Source organism: Chelonia mydas, chromosome 6 (genome assembly GCF_015237465.2).
Source record: "Chelonia mydas isolate rCheMyd1 chromosome 6, rCheMyd1.pri.v2, whole genome shotgun sequence".
In the NCBI taxonomy this organism is placed as follows: domain Eukaryota; kingdom Metazoa; phylum Chordata; order Testudines; family Cheloniidae; genus Chelonia; species Chelonia mydas.
Window position 1 is genome coordinate 69,778,074 of NC_051246.2, and position 20,273 is coordinate 69,798,346.

The 20,273-nt window shown below is 39.8% G+C and overlaps 1 protein-coding gene across 7 annotated transcripts in view; it reads left to right on the forward strand.

Annotated features, from left to right (window-relative positions):
- The window catches only part of UBR1 (ubiquitin protein ligase E3 component n-recognin 1), a 142,608-nt gene that overhangs the window by 65,122 nt on the left and 57,213 nt on the right, over positions 1-20,273 (forward strand). For all 7 annotated transcript variants that reach the window (XR_005225512.2, XR_005225513.2, XR_005225514.2 and 4 more), the window contains exons 24-30: positions 1,831-1,879; positions 2,612-2,766; positions 6,391-6,490; positions 12,580-12,689; positions 14,447-14,536; positions 17,285-17,472; positions 19,440-19,645. Coding sequence is in view for 4 of the 7 variants with exons in the window: in XM_037900379.2 (XP_037756307.1) it covers positions 1,831-1,879; positions 2,612-2,766; positions 6,391-6,490; positions 12,580-12,689; positions 14,447-14,536; positions 17,285-17,472; positions 19,440-19,645 (898 nt within the window). In the remaining 3 variants the exon portion in view is untranslated. The remainder of the gene's footprint in view (positions 1-1,830; positions 1,880-2,611; positions 2,767-6,390; positions 6,491-12,579; positions 12,690-14,446; positions 14,537-17,284; positions 17,473-19,439; positions 19,646-20,273) is intronic.

Consider the following 20,273-nt stretch of genomic DNA (forward strand, 5'->3'; position numbering starts at 1 on the left):
ACTAAAATTCAGGGAGAATTTTCAGGGAGAGTTGAGTGCTTAACTCGCTTGGATCCCTTTGAAAACTCCAGCCTAAATTTTCAGCCTTTTAACAACAGGTGACAAGCAATGTAGATTAATAAAAGCACTATCAGATTGCATACTGGAGACAGACTCCAACTAGGGAACAAATTATAGAAAGTGTAGTGAAGACACAAAGACACACTTTGCCAGTGTAAATCCATGGAGCTATGATAACTTACACCAGCCAAGGATCTACCCCAAAGCATTTTAAGAGCAGTACTTGTGTGGTTTTCCCTTCCCCCACCCCCACATTACAGTTATTTTTTCCCTCTGTTTCTGCTATGAAGTTTGAAATCTCCATTTACTCTCTTCATGTTTAAGTTCAGCTAAACCTTTAGTTGCACATTTATAGCTTCCTTTTGTGTATGGCAGTAAAAGGAATTAGATCTCTTTGGGATGCCATATGTCACACAAGACTGTTAAGCTCTAGTAAAAAATACCTGTTTAAAAAAATAAGATGCCAGGTCAAAAAAAGACAAAATACTAGCTCACCCAAACAGGAGAAGAAGCATAATTTGGCGCTAAATAAATGTGCATAGTTCCACAGTGCATTTAAAAGATTTAAAAAAATAAAAAATTATCTCGTCCTGTGCCAGAGGCCCTCAGAGTATGGGGCGTGCTTCGCTAGGTGGGTGTGGAGGACTGTTCGTGGGGTGTGGCGGAGAGGGAGCGAGCGAGTGCCACCCAGCCCCTCCCCCCCAGCTCTGCTCCAGTCCCACCCCCAGCTGCATCCCTAGCTCCTGGCCCCAGCCTCGGCGTGGCTCCGCTCCCAGCCCCACACAAGCCCCCAGCAGCCGCAGCTTTATTCCCGGCTCGGGGCCAAGGCTGGGAGCAAGGCCAGGAGTGGAGGCACAACTGGCTGCAGGCCCAGCTGCCAGCCTCCACTTCAGCCTGGCTGTGGCTCTGCCCCAGCTTCGGTCCCGCTCTTAGCCCCACCCCAAGCTGCAGCCCGAACCTCAGCCCCCTTACCCCTGTCTACCCTCCCACCCCGAGCTGCGGCCCCACTCCCGGCCCTGGCTCCAGGGGTGGGGGGACATGAACAGAGGTAAGGGGGGGCAGGGTGACCCTCAAAAGTTTGGGGACCGCTGGTCTGGGAAAAGTGAAGTAATTGCGTTGCTCATTTGTAGTATAATACGAGTCAAAGCAGATCTTTATAAATCATTTATCAATTTTTTTGTATCTTTTAGGCTTCCCTGGATGAGCAGTATTGTATCGAAGTTAAAAAAAAAAAAAAAAAAAAAATCAAACTAATATAAATTTGCAAAATATATTAAATATGGTTACCCATAAAGATATCTTCAAATTTTTTTTCCCCCCTTCTTTGAGATGTGCAGATCAGAAGAACTACTAATACATTTTTTACATTCTTGCAATAGGGGAGAGTTTAAATGCATAGGCTGTTTTTGAAAGAATTGACTTCCTCATAGATGCTCACAAGAGAATATGTTGAATTTGTATTTATATTAATGGATAGGTACTATACCTAGAACTTCAAGGGAATAATTGTAGTTTTCCACACACTGTTATAAAATGTACTAAGAAAAGTTAATCTTATCCCTACTATAGGTTTACTGTCATGTTTGCACTGGCTTTATTATCCAGGCCCGCAACATGTTTTCATATGCTGATGTATTATACAGTGTGAGTGGAGTGTCAAAGTAAATCTCAGTGGATCTTCCAACGTTTATTAGTCTAGTGTCCCTGATAGTTTCACTAAAGAATCCTCCTTTGCTGTTGGTACAATAACGTAGGCCAACTTTCTTACAGGCTGAACATACGCAGAAGAAGAGAAGAAAACAAGAAAACAGAGATGAAGGTAAAAAGTTGGACTGGATGATAGAGCAAGTGCTATGGTTTGGTGTACCAGTCTCCTTTGTGCTTATAAAATAAAAATTTTGGTATGTGGCTCAGGGATTGACAATGGGATAGAAATTGTATTGAATCCAGAGTCACAGGTTGGAAATAGACCTAGGTCTTTAGTGACCAGAACTTGTTACCACCAGACATCTTTTTGGTGATTATTATTATTATTATTGTTTAACAATTGGGAGGGCTGTCAATTTAGTTTTTTAGTGGACAGATGCCCACAAATTCAACCCACCGTCAAAACAGTCACACTTGTTGACAATCTAGAAAGACCAAGGGGACTAAAGTAATTTTTCTCCTTTTATAGGTGGTTCTTCTGGGATAGGGTTGGTGGGGTAGTGTAGGGAAGATTGTACTGCTGCTGCCAGTGCTGTGCCTGTTCTATGGATGACTTCATTTTAAACTATCATAAATCTGATATCTTTCACAAACAATTTAAACTCACTTTAAAAGTCACAGACTCCATGTATCAGAAACTTAGAGATAAGACTATAATGTTTCAGTTGTAACAGAACTATTATCCCCTCTTTCCCTAACCTCCCTTTTTAATTCCACAGTCACCATTCAAACCTCTCTCTCACTCACTTGGTAGCAGTGTACCTGTTGTCTCCACTTCCTGCTCACAATCTGGTAGGAAATATTAGGCAGTTATTAATATGCCTGCATGTGACTTCTTTTCTAGCACTGCCACCTCCTCCCCCTCCTGAATTCAGCCCAGCGTTCAGCAATGTGGTGAAAATTCTGAACTGTGATATCATGATGTATATCCTCAGGACTATCCTTCAAAGGGCAGTACAACTGGAGACCCACTTATGGACTGAAGCTATGATCCAGATGGTATGGATTGCATTAGTATTTTCCTCCTTAATTTGGGTAACTATTGATGCTAAAACACACTCTTGTGCGTTTATATGTAAACACACAGCACACTACAGTAAACTGTAATCTTGCATATCTCTTGAACATTAGCATAACGTAGTAGACTTGATTTCAGAGTAGCAGCCGTGTTAGTCTGTATCTGCAAAAAGAAAAGGAGTACTTGTGGCACCTTAGAGACCAACAAATTTATTTGAGCATAAGCTTTCGTGAGCTACAGCTCACTTCATCGGATGCATGCAGTGGAAAATACAGTGGGGAGATTTATATACACAGAGAAAAAGCACAAGAACAAATCCGCACAAACACACCCCTGGAACCCTGACCAGGGGTATTCTATCTGCTACCCAAGATCCATAAACCTGGAAATCCTGGACGCCCCATCATCTCAGGCATTGACACCCTGACAGCAGGATTGTCTGGCTATGTAGACTCCCTCCTCAGGCCCTACGCCACCAGCACTCCCAGCTATCTTCGAGACACCACTGACTTCCTGAGGAAACTACAATCCATAGATGATCTTCCTGAAAACACCATCCTGGCCACTATGGATGTAGAAGCCCTCTACACCAACATTCCACACAAAGATGGACTACAAGCCGTCAGGAACACTATCCCCGATAATGTCACTGCAAACCTGGTGGCTGAACTTTGTGACTTTGTCCTCACCCATAACTATTTCACATTTGGGGACAATGTATACCTTCAAATCAGCAGCACTGCTATGGGTACCCGCATGGCCCCACAGGATGCCAACATTTTTATGGCTGACTTAGAACAATGCTTCCTCAGCTTTCGTCCCCTAATGTCCCTACTCTACTTGCACTACATTGATGACATCTTCAGCATGTGGACCCATGGAAAAGAAGCCCTTGAGGAATTCCACCATGATTTCAACAATTGCCATCCCACCATCAACCTCAGCCTGGACCAGTCCACACAAGAGATCCGCTTCCTGGACACTACGATGCTAATAAGCAATGGTCACATAAACACCACCCTATACCGGAAACCTACTGACCGCTATGCCTCCCTACATGCCTCCAGCTTCCATCCAGACCATACCACATGATCCATTGTCTACAGCCAAGCTCTACTATACAACCGCATTTGCTCCAACCCCTCAGACAGAGACAAACACCTACAAGATCTCTATCAAGCATTCTTACAACTACAGTACCCACCTGCTGAAGTGAAGAAACAGATTGACAGAGCCAGAAGAGTACCCAGAAGTTACCTATTACAGGACAGGCCCAACAAAGAAAATAACAGAACGCCACTAGCCATCACCTTCAGCCCCCAACTAAAACCTCTCCAACGCATCATCAAGGATCTACAACCTATCCTGAAGGACGACCCATCACTCTCACAGATCTTGGGAGACAGGCCAGTCCTTGCTTACAGACAGCCCCCCAACCTGAAGCAAATACTCACCAGCAACCACACACTACGCAACAGAACCACTAACCCAGGAACCTATCCTTGCAACAAAGCCCGTTGCCAACTGTGTCCACATATCTATTCAGGGGACACCATCATAGGGCCTAATCACATCAGCCACACTATCAGAGGCTTGTTCACCTGCACATCTACCAATGTGATATATGCCATCATGTGTCAGCAATGCCGCTCTGCCATGTACATTGGTCAAACCGGACAGTCTCTACATAAAAGAATAAATGGACACAAATCAGACGTCAAGAATTATAACATTCAAAAACCAATCGGAGAACACTTCAATCTCTTTGGTCACTCGATTACAGACTTAAAAGTGGCAATTCTTCAACAAAAAAACTTGAAAACCAGACTCCAACGAGAGACTGCTGAATTGGAATTAATTTGCAAACTGGATACAATTAACTTAGGCTTGAATAGAGACTGGGAGTGGATGGGTCATTACACAAAGTAAAACTATTTCCCTATGTTTATTTCCCCCCTCCACACCCCACTGTTCCTCAGACATTCTTGTCAACTGCTGGAAATGGCCCACCATGATTATCACTACAAAAGGTCCTGTCCCGTCCCCTCCCCCGCTGGTAATAGCTCACCTTAAGTGATCACTCTCTTGTTACAGTGTGTATGGTAACACCCATTGTTTCATGTTCTCTATGTATATAAATCTCCCCACTGTATTTTCCACTGCATGCATCCAATGAAGTGAGCTGTAGCTCACGAAAGCTTATGCTCAAATAAATTTGTTAGTCTCTAAGATGCCACAAGTACTCCTTTTTTTTTTTTTTTTTTTTTTTTTTTTTTTTTTTTTGTAGACTTGATTTGAAAATCTTTCTACATTACACCTTAATTATATGGCACTGGATGACACTTTAAAGTCAGTTATTTGTGGTGTTTGGTAGATAAGCATAGGCTTGGTAAACAGAATCTTACTTTTTCTCTCTTATAGTAATACCATTTCCAGTACATTGTATAGCTTTATTTTAAAGGCACATTGTGTTAATATTTCCTAACTTATAAATGTGGTTAACGAATATTTTAATTGGAAGAAAGGGACCTCTTTGATCCAAAAGGCTGTTTTTATAAATTTTACTGATCTAGCAAAAGGTTTCCCATTATCTGCCTCCTCCTCTATAAACTTTAAATGTAATTTACAGTAGTAATAAACACTTTGCAAAAGTAAGTATTGCAGTTACATAACTTGAAGTGTCTAACAGTCTTGCCTTGTCTCATCACTGAAAGCTGTTTCAAGACAGTTGCGTTGTCTGGTTTTCTGACTTACAACTACATGTAAAAACATAAGCTTGTTAAAGAAGCAAGGTGAGATAACTTGGGCTTTGTAACATTGCTAATGATATGTTGTGATTGAAGTGGGAATTTTCCGTAATATTTGTATGACCTGGGTCTGTACCTCCATTTTCTCTGTATGCTGCATTGTTACCCAGTGTGTGGAAAAGGACTGTTTACTCTCAGGGCAGACCAAGAGACATTGGTATGAATGTCGCCTCGCTGTCTGAGCCTGGATGGGACATCTAGCGATCAGTGACCCAAGGGTGATAGATTTCTCCACCTCTCAGCAGGGAAGTTGAGCACTATCCCCCAGCTTGAGAACAAAGGAATGGGGAGGTGGGAGGGATAAGAATTGGTTGCTGGAAGGAGTCGGACAGCTTGAACAGTGAGGTTCACTACAGCTTGGCTGGGCTGTGTCCTAACCAGAATGGACTTAGCCAATGCTTTAACTTTCCTTTCTCTATGCTAACCTAAGGACTTCCTCTGTTGTGTTCAGTTGACTAATAAACCCTACTGTTTTAACAATGCTGTATGAGCATCACTGCAAATGCTTTGAGGCACATTTGATTCATTAAGAGTGTACAAGTCATCAGCAAAAGTGCAAAGCTTGTAGATGGCTGATGTGAAACCTGTAAGGATCAACTAAGCTTAATGCAAGGAATAAGCAGGGGCCATGCCTCGTTAAGGACACTAGCATATTCTGTGTATGGTTATTGAATCTTTTGTGTGAGATCAATGCACTTTTGCACTGTGTGATATATTCCTTAAGGTCTTCTGTCAGTATATGTCCAGTTTTACAGCCATCTGGTAGCAATTGAGTTTTATCACTTCTGTCTTTCACAGGTACTTCACCTCCTTTCTCTGGGCTTACTGGAAGAGAAGCAGCAGCTAGAAAAGGCTCCAGAGGAAGAAGTGACCTTTGACTTTTATCACAAAGCATCAAGTACGTTTCACTTTTTCTGAAGTGGGGAGTGAATTATGCTAACTTCTTATTATAAGGACAATATTAGCCTCAAAAGAAGAGTTAAATCATTGTGTTCAGCAAGGATTTATCCTGTCTTTATTTTCATCGTAACATTCAGAAACGAAGTGAGACTGCTAGAGTTCTGCTTTGCATCAGTAGAGAAGCCAGATCAGGAATTACATGTCTATGCTCTGGCGTGACAGGTGTAGTGAGGAGAGGATGTGCTGGTTCCCAAAGAAGGTGCTAAGAGTAATATTGAAGATAGTTGTGCCCATCTGTGAGGGTTACAGAGGAGGTGCCATATTGGGCCACACTGTTGTCCTGTATCCTATCTCAACAGTGGCCTATACCAGAGCTTCAAGGGGAGGGTACAGAAAATGGCAATTATGGAGTGATCCACCCCTGTTTTCCACTTCCGGCTGCTGGTTGTCAAAGGTTTAGGGTCACCTCAACCATAGGATTGCAACCCTGACCATATTGGCTAGTAGCCATTGATGGACCTGTCCTCCATAATCTTATCCAATTCTCTTTTGAACCCAGTTATACTTTTGGCCATCATGAAATCCCATGGCAATGAATTCCACAGGTTAGTTGTGCATCATGTGAAAAAGTGTACTTCCTCTTGTCTGTATTAAATCTGCTGCCTGTTAATTTCATCAGATGACCCTGGGTTTTGTTTTGTGGGAAAGGATAAATAACGCCTCTCTCTCTCTCCACTTTTTCCAGACCATTCATGATTTTATAGACCTATCATATCTCCACTTAATCTTCTCTTTCCTAAACTGAACAGCCCTAATGCTTTGTTTCTCCTCTTTTGGAAGTACTTTCATAGCCTTGATAGTCTTTGGTGCCCTTCTCCAATTCCATTATATCATTTTTGAGGTGGAGCAAGCAGAACTGGACACAGTATTCAATGTGTGGGTGAACCATGGATTTATAAAGTGGTATTACGATATTTTCTGTTGTACTTTTTTATCCCTTTCCTAATAGTTCCTAACATATTGTTAGCCTTTTTGATTGCTGCTGATCATTGAGCAGAACTTTCAGAGAACTATCCACAGTGACTTCAAGATGTCTGTCTTAGATGGTAACAGCTAATTTAGAACCCATCACTATGTGTGTAGATCGGATTATTTTTTCCAGTGTGCATTACGTTGAACTTATCAGCACTGAATTTCATTTACTATTTTCTTGCCCAGTCATCCAATTTTATGAGATCCTTTTGTAACTTCTTGCAGTCTGATTTGAACTTAACTATCTTCAAACTTTGCAATCTCTCTGTTCACCCTCTTTTCCATCTTATTTTATGAATATTTTGAACACGACAGATCCCAATAAAGTTCCTTGGGGGACCCTGCTGTTCATCTCTCTCCATTGTGAAAAATGATAATTTATTCTTAGCCTTTGTTTTCTATTTTTCAGCTCGTTACTGATCCATGAGACCTTCCCTCTTATCCTCTTAGTTTACTTAAGAGCCTTTGATGAGGGACCTTTGTCAAAGGCATTCTGAAAGTCCAAATACACTGTATCGTGTGGATCACCCTTTTCCACATGCTTGTTGACTCCCTCAAAGAATTCCAATAGATCAGTGAGGCATGATTTCCCTTTGCAAAAGCCATGTTGACTCTTCTGCAACAAATTGTGCTTATTTCTGTGTCTAATAGTTCAATTCTTTACCATAGTTTCTACCAGTTTGCCTGTTACTGAAGTTAGGCTCTCCAGCCGGTAATAGCCAGGATTGCCTCTAAAACAGGGGTAGGCAACCTATGACACGCGTGCTGAATGCGGAACACAAGATGATTTTCAGTGCCACTCACACTGCCCGGGTCCTGGCCACCAGTCCGGGGGGCTCTGCATTTTAATTTAATTTTAAATGAAGCTTCTTAAACATTTTAAAAACCTTATTTACTTTACGTACAACAATAGTTTAGTTATATATTATAGACGTTAAAATGCATTACTGGCACACAAAACCTTAAATTAGAGTGAATAAATGAAGACTCGGCACACCACTTCTGAAAGGTTGCCCCTGCTCTAGAACCCTTTCTAAAAATCAACAATACATTAGTTGCCTTCCAGGCATCTGGTACAGAGGCTGACTTCAGTAATAGGTTACATATTATAGTTAGAACTCTTGGGTGGATACCATCTGGTCCTGGTGACTTATTACTGTTTAGTTTATCAGTTTGTTTTAAAATCTACTCCACAGACACATCAGTGTAGGACAGTACTTCAGATTTGTCACCCAAAAAAATAACTCAGATGTGGGTCTCTCCCCCACATCCTCTGCAGTGAAGACTGATGCAAAGGATTAATTTAGCTTCTGTGCAATGGCCTTGTCTTCTTTGAGCGCTGCTTTGTCATTTAATGGCCCCACTGGCTGTTTGGTAGGATTTCTGCTTCTGATGTATTTAAAAAAAAAAAAATACTGTTAGTTTTTGTGTCTGTAGCAAGTTGCTTCTCAAATTCCTTGTTGACCCGCCTCATTGTACTTTTACATTTTACGTGCCAGAGTTTGTGCTCCTTTCTATTTTCCTCATTAGGCTTTGACTTCCAAATTTTAAAGGATACCCCGCCTGCCTCCAGTGAAAGAGAGGCTTGCGTTTAACTGGGTCCGTTCCCTGACTTCACCAGCTTGTTAGCTACCCAGTCTCCTCTGGGCTATGCCAGCCCTTACTTTGCCTTGCAGAATTATAGGTGTACTCCAGTCTCCAAGGCCCTTTGAAGTTTTCCTTTGTAGTGTCCAGCCCCTTATTCACTGAATGTTCACAGAAACACCAGCTCTGCTTTCCTCAAGGGAACAGTGTACACACCAGCTTGAATGATTCAGCTCAGGATCAGCTCCTTGTATAACATCACATCACTGAGATATATTTATAGTGAAAACAATGATACATTTATTGTCAATGGTTTGAGATTCAAGAGATAGTGAATAAGGATAACAAAAACAAAAAGATTACATATCAAACTATTTCTAGCAACTAAATTTAATTTAGCAGGCTAACCACCTGTCTTAAAGAATTTTCTCACCCCAAATGTGTTTTGCAGTATTTCAACTCAGCCTGGTTTTGATCCTGTTTTCATGAATGAAATAAGTGTCTTCTTTCCTTCTGCTTATATTCCCCAAAGTTCATTCTGTCCTCGGGACAGAAACTCCTCCCCCTCCCCTTGCTTGTTTTTACTGAGTCCTGCTTCTTCCCTGTTGACTTTATATGTTAATAGGCCATCCATTATGTTGGCTTACAATGCTTAATTTACATGCTGTCAGAGTAAAGCGAATAAACATCTTTTATCTGACAGCAAATCTGTTTGTCAACTCTGCCTTGATACAAACTTCAGGAACATATTTTCAGCATACATACATAACTCCTTTCATAGTATCTGTACATACATTTCACAATGATATTAATTACCTGTGTGATCCTGGCTTTCATTTAAGATCTCCCGTAATTTTCTTTGGTGAACCAGAATGTACATACCAGAATCCGGATATTCTGGTAACCCCTTTTGCCAGTTGGTATTGAGGGCATCCTGGGTCATAGCATCCTCCTTCCACTACAGGACTATTGTGAAGGAGGAGAGGGAAATGTGAATAAGAATTCTTTGAGAAATGACAAATGCCTATGAATGAGCAATGTTTAAAAAATAAACTAACCACACATTTTGGTACCCTTTGACTTGGACAGATCTTAATTTGCCTCCAGATTAAGGGGTTTTTATTACACTAGTGACAATAGTGTAAAAAGGCGAGATTTCACTTATAAACTATATGCAGCATGGTCTTGTGCTCCTTTCCCTTGACTCTAAACCTTATAATTTTTATCTAGAAGATCCTTTGGCTTGCACTAAAATATGCTTAGGTTGAAGGTAGAGTCCAAATCATTTGCATATTTAATCTTCCATTCTTTTTATCTTGTGTAGAATTGCTGCTACATTGTGTAAGGATAAATAGAGAGAGTCCCTTTTGCAAGCTGAACATTATTAGCTCCTGTGATATGGATAAAAAATGAGAAATATGAATCCAAGCCACTGAAGTGGCTTTTATTTAAAGCTTTTGAAAACACTGACCTTATGAATAAGGTAATCGTGGGTATTTTTAGTAAAAGTCATGGGCAGGTGTCAAGGCTGATTCCCCACTCTGGCACTTTGAGTGCAGAAGGTGGGGGCCTGCAAGGATTCTAAAAATTAATACTGGCCACTCCAGGCTTCTATTAAACTCTGAAGGTTACAGCTTCTCTCTGAGCTTGGATGGGTAGATGCTGCCACCACCCAAATGCCAAAAACCCCCTTTTGAACCCAGGAAGGTGCACTTGGGAATTCCTCCCTATGGGGTACCCTCAAGCCCAACCCCTGGGAAGAGCTGAGAGAGAAAACAAAGGAAATCAGCTGTTGCCACCAGCTAATTAAACAACATGTGCACAAGGCTCTTAGGACACAAAAACTCAATCCTGTTCTTAAAAAAGGTAAAAGGTAAATTTTATTAAAAACAAAAAGAAAGAAAATACACACCTGGAACTTAGGCGTTTGCTAGATGTTAAAAGATTTTAAAATTAAGCCTCAAGAATGGTTTTCCTGAGGTCCAGCTTAATGGTTACAAACAAAGCAAAAGCCTTTGGGGGTTAGCACAGAAAAGTCCACAAACCATAAAGAGATAAACCTAATCGCGTCTTTCTAGACATTTCCTGGTCTACTTATGTGTCTGGGGTTTCAAATGAGTCAGTTCTAGGTATGATTTTTCATACCTTGCTTAAAGTTTTTTACAGCATAGTTCCAGCCCTGTTTTTGCTCTGTCCCCTCTCTCCAGAGAACAACAGACAGACAAAAGGGGAGTCTTGTTTCAATTTTTAAAAGTTCCAGTCTTTCCATTGGCTCTTTTGGTCAGGTGCCCACTCCCTTCCTTTTATCTATGGGCTTTTTTAACTCTCTACAGGTAAAGCAAGTAGAGAACAGCTACTAACAGGGATTTTGTAGCCAACTGGCTGGCTGGGTGTACATAAAAGGGAGCTACCTTCCCCCTTCATTTATCACAACAGGTCACAGGCAATAAAAAAAATTAATGGCTTGTTACCTGTCCATGACTTTTACTATAAATACCCATGACTAAATCTCTGCTCCTGTTGTGGAGGCTGACTGCCCCCAATTGCCTGCTGCTCCAAGGCCTCTGGGGACTACTCTTCCTACAGCCTCCGAGGCCCCTGCTCCAGCCTCCCCGGGGCCACCGCTGGGACTGATGCTCGGGCACTCCCCAGGGCCACTTCTCCAGCCACCCCGGGACCGCGGCAGCTCAGGCACTCCCTGGGGCCAGCCACACAGCTGGTGTGGCCCAAGCAGTTGCCATGGGTCTCCTGAGCAGCTGGCCCTAGGATCAGCTGCACCAGCCGCTACAGCTGTGGAGTTACGAAGGTTGCGGAAAGTCACGAAATCTGTGACTTCAGTGACCTCCATGACAAAATCGCAGCCTTACTTATGAACAATATGCAGTAAAAGAGGATATTAGTGAGTCTGAAAAGTACAATCTCTTAATCCCCATTTTTTATCATTCATGTCTTTCTGTTTGTCAAGCAAATTAAAGGGACACAATCAAATTGAACATCCCACTTCTGTCTGGAAAATTTTATACCTACTGTAATTACAAATTCACCAAAGATTACTATTACTGGAAAAATGTCAGTGGGCGAATTCCTTATCAGTATATTTTTGTATATGACAGCATTTTTTGTATAGTGAATTCTGTTTTCCCCTGCATGATCAGTTAGGTTGTGATCCTGCAAACTGCTCCAGCACCCACATTGAACACCATTAAAGGCAATGGAGTTCAGTATGAATACAATAACAGGAAGAAGCACTAGAGCATAGATCTGAAAGTCAGGTCTGTGTTACCTATACTTCTACTTTTGGAAGGAACCTAAATGAAAGCTTTCAGAGTAGCAGCTGTGTTAGTCTGTATTCGCAAAAAGAAAAGGAGGACTTGTGTGTATTGCCAGTATTTTAAATCATGTTTATAGCAGCAAAAATGTTAGCCAGTATTTCTGAAAACCTGCACATTTACACTTCATTTCTTTGTAAAGGAATGGGAAGCTCAGCCCTGAATGCTCTGAACATACTAATGCTTCTGGAAAAACTAAAATCAGTTCCTCAGTTAGAAGCGCAGAAGGATATGATCAACTGGATACTGCAGGTAAATAAGGCAGAAGCCAAGTGTAATTTGGCTTTAATAATTCAGAATTTTAAAAGAAAAAAGTTTGACTGCTTTAGCTAATGCAGTAGACACTGTTCACACCTGCCGTGATCTCTTCAGTATCCTACTGTGTTGAAAAGCTTTTTTTTTTTTTTTCAGTTGCTGAGATGAGGTGGGGGTTTGTTTGTTTGTTATTATGGACACCACGTGCTAATACAGAATCCAGTGCATGAAAGGGTTACTACTTAAAATTTTGTAAGTCAAAATTTTAGCTAAATAATATTTAGTCGTGACTTTTAAGAAAAACTTTCCAATTGCCTTAAATAACTCAGTATTTATATTTCTATAACTTCATTATTCAAGATATTTTAAATAGTAGAGAAGTAAAAAGAAGCTTTGGTGACATCTGTTTGTATTAGTAAAATTGGAAAGTTTTTAAGGTCTGCTAAAATCTATATATATTTTTGGAGAGGGTTAAACATTTGTAGACTCAGTCTGCAAATTAAATGGCTGAAGTGGAAAAATTACTTTATAAAAAGCACAAAGTTTTAAATGGTGTATAAATTAAATTTAAAATGTTAGAGGTTTTCAGGATTTCTGATAAAATAAGAAAATTGTTGGAACAACAAATCCAAACTTAAAGGCACAACCTTAACTTTCACAGGTTTTTTTTGTTTTTTTTTTAATGGGATGTTGGATCAATATATGGGGTTTTTGAGTTCAATTTTCTATATTTTTTTAGAAAAGAGGAAAATCTGAAGCTGCAGTTCAGAGGCAGTTTCGAACTATAGACTTTTTTGTTGTTGCCTAATTCACCTGCAGTCAAATGCCAGTCTCTGAAATTGTCAGACCAAAAGACTAATGCCTCCAAGTTAGGAATATGTGAAATGGAAGAGGATCCCGCCCCCCCCACCACCTCCCCCCCCAAAAAAACTCCAAAACAAAAAAAAAAACCAACCAAACAAAAATACCCTACTATAAAAAGTCATTTAACATAACATTAACCTAACCTGACATTCCATAAAAAGGAAGCAGCTGGTATGAAACTTTTTGTGAAACTGAGTAGCAAGAAGAAATATACATCAACTTTCATAAAGGGAGAAGTGGTTTAATATTAAGGTGTGCTGAGGACATCTATCAAATTATCCTTTTTGATAGTGTTTCAGAAACATAGTGTTGATATTTAAAGTTGAGGCTAATTCTCTAAGAGTGAATAACTGAAATTACTATGCAAGATGAGGATTAGGGAGGAAGTTGTCTTAAGAAATTTGTCATGGGTTAGAGAGCCTTTCACCTCTGGGTTTGCTAATTTAAATAATGCACTGGACGGTAGTGACTGAATACTATTACCACATGATGTCCCTTTAGTAGCCTATATGAAATGATTTGGCATTGGTGATAATTTCTTAGTGAACAGAGATTCTTATGAAAGAACATCTCACTAATTTCTACTAATTAGCATCCTTAGTAGTAGTTTTAGCAATGGCTAAGGACTGAATAGACCAGAGAAAGTGAACTACCCTTTCACACCTAGGGGTGCTCCTTACAGTTGTGGGGTTGGGGACACACTGGTATTGTGGGAAACTTGCTCTGGCTCAGTAGAGGCTTTCCATACTTTGATAGCTCCAAGTACATTTTTACCAATATGAAATTCTCAAAAAATGTTTAACCTTTTAACAGCCCTTAGGTTCAGTAATACGGCATGCACAATCCAGTCACATTTTATATTCTCTTAACACCTAAATCTCTATTCCCAGATGTTTGACACAGTGAAACGACTGAGAGAGAAATCAAGTTTGGCAACAGCAGCAACTACATCAGGATCAGAAACTACAAAAGGCAATGAGGTAATAACAAACAGGGAAGGAACTGAAGAAATGTTCCACAGGGAGACATTTGTATTTGCAATTTTAAGGACCAATTTTCAAACACAAGTGCTTAAATTTAGGTTCCTAAATCCATATTTGAGCATCTAAATACCAGTTTTAGGCATTAAGTGATGATATAGTGCCTTAAATTTGGTATTCTGGGGTGTATTAACAGGAGTGTTGTCAGTAAAATATGAGAGATAATTGTCCTGCTCTACTCAGCACTGGTGAGGCCTTAGCTGGAGTATTGTGCCCAGGTTTGGGCGCCACACTTTAAGAAAGATGTGGACAAATGGGAGAAATCCAGAGAGATTAAAAAAAATGATTAAAGGTTTAGAAAACCTGACCTATGATGAACTGTTTAAAAAATGGGTATATTTAGTCTTGAGAAAAGAAGACTGAGGGGGGACCTGATAAGTTTTCAAATTCATTATAAAGAGGAGAGTGATAATTTTTCTCTGTGTTCACTTAAGGTAAGACAAGAAGTAATGGGCTTAATCTATAGCAGGGGAGATTTAAGTTAGATATTAGGAAAAACTTTCTAACTACAGTACAAGGACAGTTAAGTACTGAGAGAGGTTGTGAAATCTCCATCTTTGGAGGTTTTTAAGAAATGCCTGTCAGGGATGGCCTAGGTATACTTGGACCTGCCTCAGCCCTGTGGGCTGGACTAGATGACTCCTTGAGTTCCCTTCCAGTTCTATGACTCTGTGGTTTAAGTACTTAAATCCAAAGTTAGATATGCGAGTTTGAAAAGTAGGTGCTTACTGTGCACTTGTTTCACCCTGATAATGATAGCTACGTGGTTTCCATAGAGAATTTGTTACAGTAGAACAACTGCAAAAGAACAAGAAGAAATCTCTTTCCTCTTACCACTAACACTACTACATGGCAACATTTATTGGAATTTGGTAGATATTAAAGGTGTGCTTCCTCAGACCATAGGTGGCAGTATAAGGGTGCGTGGCTTGGGGGCATATGATTTATGCAGTGTGGTTGTAGCCATATTGGTCCCAGGATATTAGAAAGACAAGGTGAGTGAGGTAGTATCTTTTTATTGGACCAACTTTTGTTGGTGAGAGAGAGAAGCTTTCAAGCTTACACAGAACTTTTCTTCAGGTCTGGAAAATGTTCTCAGAGTGGCACAGCTAAATACAAGGTGGAACAGATTACTTAGCATGGTAGTTAACATATATTTCAAGAGATCATTAAAGATGAAGTGGCCTGCTGAAATCCCTCCCATCATAGGGAGGAAAAGAGGGGCAGGGGAAGCAGCTGGGGATTTGTTAGTGGGTTATAGATTGTTGTAATAAGCCATAAATCCAGCATCTCTATTCAGTCCATAATTTTTAGTGTCTAGCAAGGTTATGAATTTAAGCTCCTAGGCTTGTCTTTTGAAAGTATTGTGAAGGTTTTCTTTGAGGACGAGGACTGATATCTCAGATATAGCATGATTACTTTGTGAAAAATGTTCACCCACAGGTGATGTGATGGCTTTTGTCTTTTATCTCTTTTGTGTGTAAGTTCATTCAAGATCATAGTGCTTGTCGGGTTTCACCTACATAGTTGTAATTGGGGCATTTAGGGCAAAGCATGAGGTAAACCACATGTTGTGATAGACATGTGGAGGACTCATGGATCTTGAATGGTGTGTTGTGGGAGGTGGTGATCATTGTAGTAGTGGAGATACGTCTGCAGGTTTTGCATCTATTCTGGCAGTGTCTGCCTCTTTGAGTTGGTGTGTCCTGGTCTGTGGGGAGCTTGCTTCTAATGATGAGCTTGGAGAGGTTGTTCCACGATGCAATCTACTTCTCTGGTGGATTGGCCTTTGGTGAAGGTGGTTTTGAGGGTGTTAAGGTGTATATCCTGGACTTTCTGCTCAGAATGCCTGGCTGTAGATAACTGATTTCTTGGGGTGGTTACTGGACCTGTGAAGGTAGGTGTGGTGATATATGGGTTTCTTGTATATATTTATCTGTAGGGTTCTATTATTGAAGCTGATTGTGGTATCCAGGAAGTTGATGCTCATGTGGAAGTGTTCAACAGAGTGTTTAATGGATGGGTGATGGTTATTGAAATTTATGGTAGAAATTTGTGAGGGAGCTTTAGTCATCTGTCCAGAGGATAAAAATATCATCAGTGTATCTCAGGTATATCATTGGTTTCGTGGTGTATTTGTCCAATGCTGAGAAATACAGGTCCGCTTAAAAGCAACAGCTGTAAAATTTTTACACTAACCATCAGCAGGTTAATCTGCTTATCTATTTCAGACCATCAAAATGTAGCTCTGACTTGATAAACTGTAAGATCTACTCAACATTTGGCTAATGCTGGTAAAAGGGTGAACAAGGATTGGGCGGCTTTGATTACATTGTATAAGTCAGGTTATTTTGATTATTTCATCTTTTGCAGGGTATTGTATAATCTTGAATTTGGGTCTTAAGAAGTAAATAAAGGACGAACGGTGTTTCAGATGTTTTAATTATAACTTTCTGTATTTTTGAATTCATAAACATGCTCTACTAATGCCTTGAGAGCCTAATCAGCTTTTAAGATTTTTTTTTTTTACAACTTTTAGATTTGTTGTGTTTTGTTTTACAATCATGGGATGCCCAGTTCATTGGGGAATTTGATGGGAGCAATTAGAATTCTACTTCTGAGAATACTTCTTGGTATTTTTTAGTTGTTGTTCTTAGTCTATAATTTTTACTACTCTTTCCTAATAAGACTCAGAGCACTCAAGACAAAGAGAAGGCTGAACGGAAGAGGAAGGCAGAAGCTGCCAGGCTGCATCGCCAGAAGATAATGGCCCAGATGTCTGCTTTACAAAGGAATTTCATTGAAACTCATAAACTCCTGTATGAAAACACACAAGAGACACAGGGAAGAGAGGACTCTGTTATGGAGGAGGAGAGGTGAGATGAGACAGATACCCAGAGTTCTGATGGAAAAATTAATTTCCTAAAAAGTGGTTATAACTACATAAGTTTTAATAGTACAGTTGATAGGTAAAGTGCATCATCCCAATCAGTAGCCCTGTATCTCTTACTACTTATATTTTTCAATGCCCTGGATTAGAGAATCCTGTGTAAACTAGCAGCTAAATACTAATGTCAGAAGGCCAAATCAGTTTGGGGGACACCAGACCTGCTTGTTATATAAGATGAACTCTGGAAAAATATTCTTCAGGTAAAATATTCTTCATGTAACCTACCATTTCAGAAAACAATGACTTAATTATAAAACACCCCAGTTGATATTACTATAGTTTAGGTGATAATGGGCTTTCCTTTTTGAAGACCTAATTTGAGTGTTTAATTCAGCAGAATCTTAACATACAAGGTCCTGCCCAGAAGCTGGTATGTTTGAAAGCTAAGTTGCAAAAAAAAAACTTACTGCGCTCATAACCCAAACTGTTTTTTTCAGAATGTGATTTTGTATATCATTAATCCCCCAAATTGTTTGATCTCTGTATAATTATAGAAGGAAAAGAAATAAAGATTTGTTTAAAGTCATATTTTAAATAGCTGGATAATGTTATGATCAGCAATCACATGTAATTGCACATCCCAGGATAGAGATACTCAAATCCTGTGCTGTAGTGCACAGACTGTTCACTATAAGGTTCAGGGGAAAAAAGGTTCTCTTATACAGCATTTATTTGCCTAGGTGCATTGTGGATTTATTTTGCTTTCCTTTGAAGCATCAGATACTGGCCACATTAGTGTCTGAACTTGATGAACTGATGGTCTGACCCAGTATGGCAAATCCTGCTTTTACTGCACAGGGCAGTAATCCTTTGTTCCACATTTTGTAGTATTTATTATGAAGACTTTGTACTTACCCATCTCTTTTAGTCCCTATGTTCTCTTGGCTATCTGGCTATGGTATAGTCCATCTGCTAAATGTTAGTCATGTGAAGTGTGGGTTTTTTGTTTTATTGTTTTAAAGCTGGTCTAGTGGGAACAAAATGTGCTCCAATTCAGGGGACTGAAATTCAGATTCAATCACAATAGGAAGCGTCTCTTGTCATTCATGAGAGGCTATGTCTAGTTGATGCTAGGAGTAGAATTGTCAGGCTTGAGTAAGAGCAATGGTGACTGTGCATGTGCGAGAGAGAGTGTGCTCCAAGTCTGCACTACAAAATTTGTCAGTCTAGGTTGCGAAGAGATGTGATTTATGTCTGATATATCTGTGCTGGGGAAAGTTCTTGCAGTAGATGCAATTAAACAGTCAAAACTATATGTTAGCCAATGTAGCTTATTTTGCTTGGGGAAGACGGGCCTGGAATAAACTACGCAAGTGAAAATACAATTTTGCTGCTATAAGCTGTGTCCAGATCAGGAGCACTTTTATAATATTACCAGTATAGCTATATTGACAAAGCAGTTCTACTGTAGACCAGGCCTAATATATGATTTGTGAAAAAGAGGGTGGATAATATCAAATGAAGAGAACAAGATAACAGATGAATGACTAAAAACCAATACAGGAATTTCTGCCTGCTTTGTCATTTAAGAATTCAAGTTCTGTAAGACATCCTCAAACTTGTAAATGCAGGGAAGCACCCTCTTAACTATTTCTTATTGCATGTTGCCTGAAAAATGGAAGTAAACTTGTGGCATCATCAAACAATAAATGGAATAATGGAATTTATTTCAATATACCGTAATAGATAGCTGCCACATTCCGTCTTAAAGATGGTTGTATTTCAGTGGTGACTGAAGTGATTCTGGTACATTTATGTAAGGGCTTTTGCAGTAAAGTTACTGTTAAATATAAGCAGTAAATTATAGTTTTAGATGTCTTCGAGAGGATCTTTATTTCTTTACAGGGAGTCTGGTAATTGTTTGTTGATCCTTGTCTTTTGATGTTCTTACAGCATACCTTTGGCCATTGAGTCTTCCAGAGTTGCCTTGGGACCCAAACGAGGTCCATCTGTTACTGAGAAGGAAGTGCTGACCTGTATCCTATGTCAGGAGGAGCAGGAAGTGAGGCTGGAGAGTGCTGTGATGGTATTATCAGCTTGTGTCCAGAAATCCACTGCCTTAACTCAGCACAGGGGGAAAACTCTTGAACTCTCAGGTGGTAGGTGTACCTCTTCAGCTAAGAATATCAGCTGTTGCTGTTCTCTTCTTAGAACTCACTTCAGTTGTATTTAATTAACACTTTCAGCTAATCAGATTACTGAATGGTTACTTTTTTTAATGAAAGTTTAGTTAAGAATTTTAGTCATGTATTTTAGATGGTCTTAAAATCCTTGCCATAAAACTAAAAATCAGACATGGAGGAGAATTGACTGCCATTCTCCCTTGTAAAACAAAGATGAATTCCATGTGTACATGACTCCTACTTTGAGTAAATAAAACAGTACACATTAGTCTTCCAAATTAATTTTCTGAAGCAATTGAGTTTTGTTCCTTAAACCGAAGAGTGTGTATTCTAGCACAGAAGATACAAAATGAGTGGCTGTTTCTCTCTATTGCATATTGATCCAACTGTAGAAATTGATTTTTAATTAGCTGTTCCTGTCTTGTTATAAACCCCAACCACTCATCTGCACAAATCCTGCTTACTCAAGTTTATTAACATAACATAAACAAGAACGGCCCAAACATTGGAGTGTGTTGAAAGATGAACCAAAAACATCCATTTTTCTATGTTTTTTTTCTTTATTATTTGTAATATGCTAGTGCCTAGGGACCCTAGTCATAGA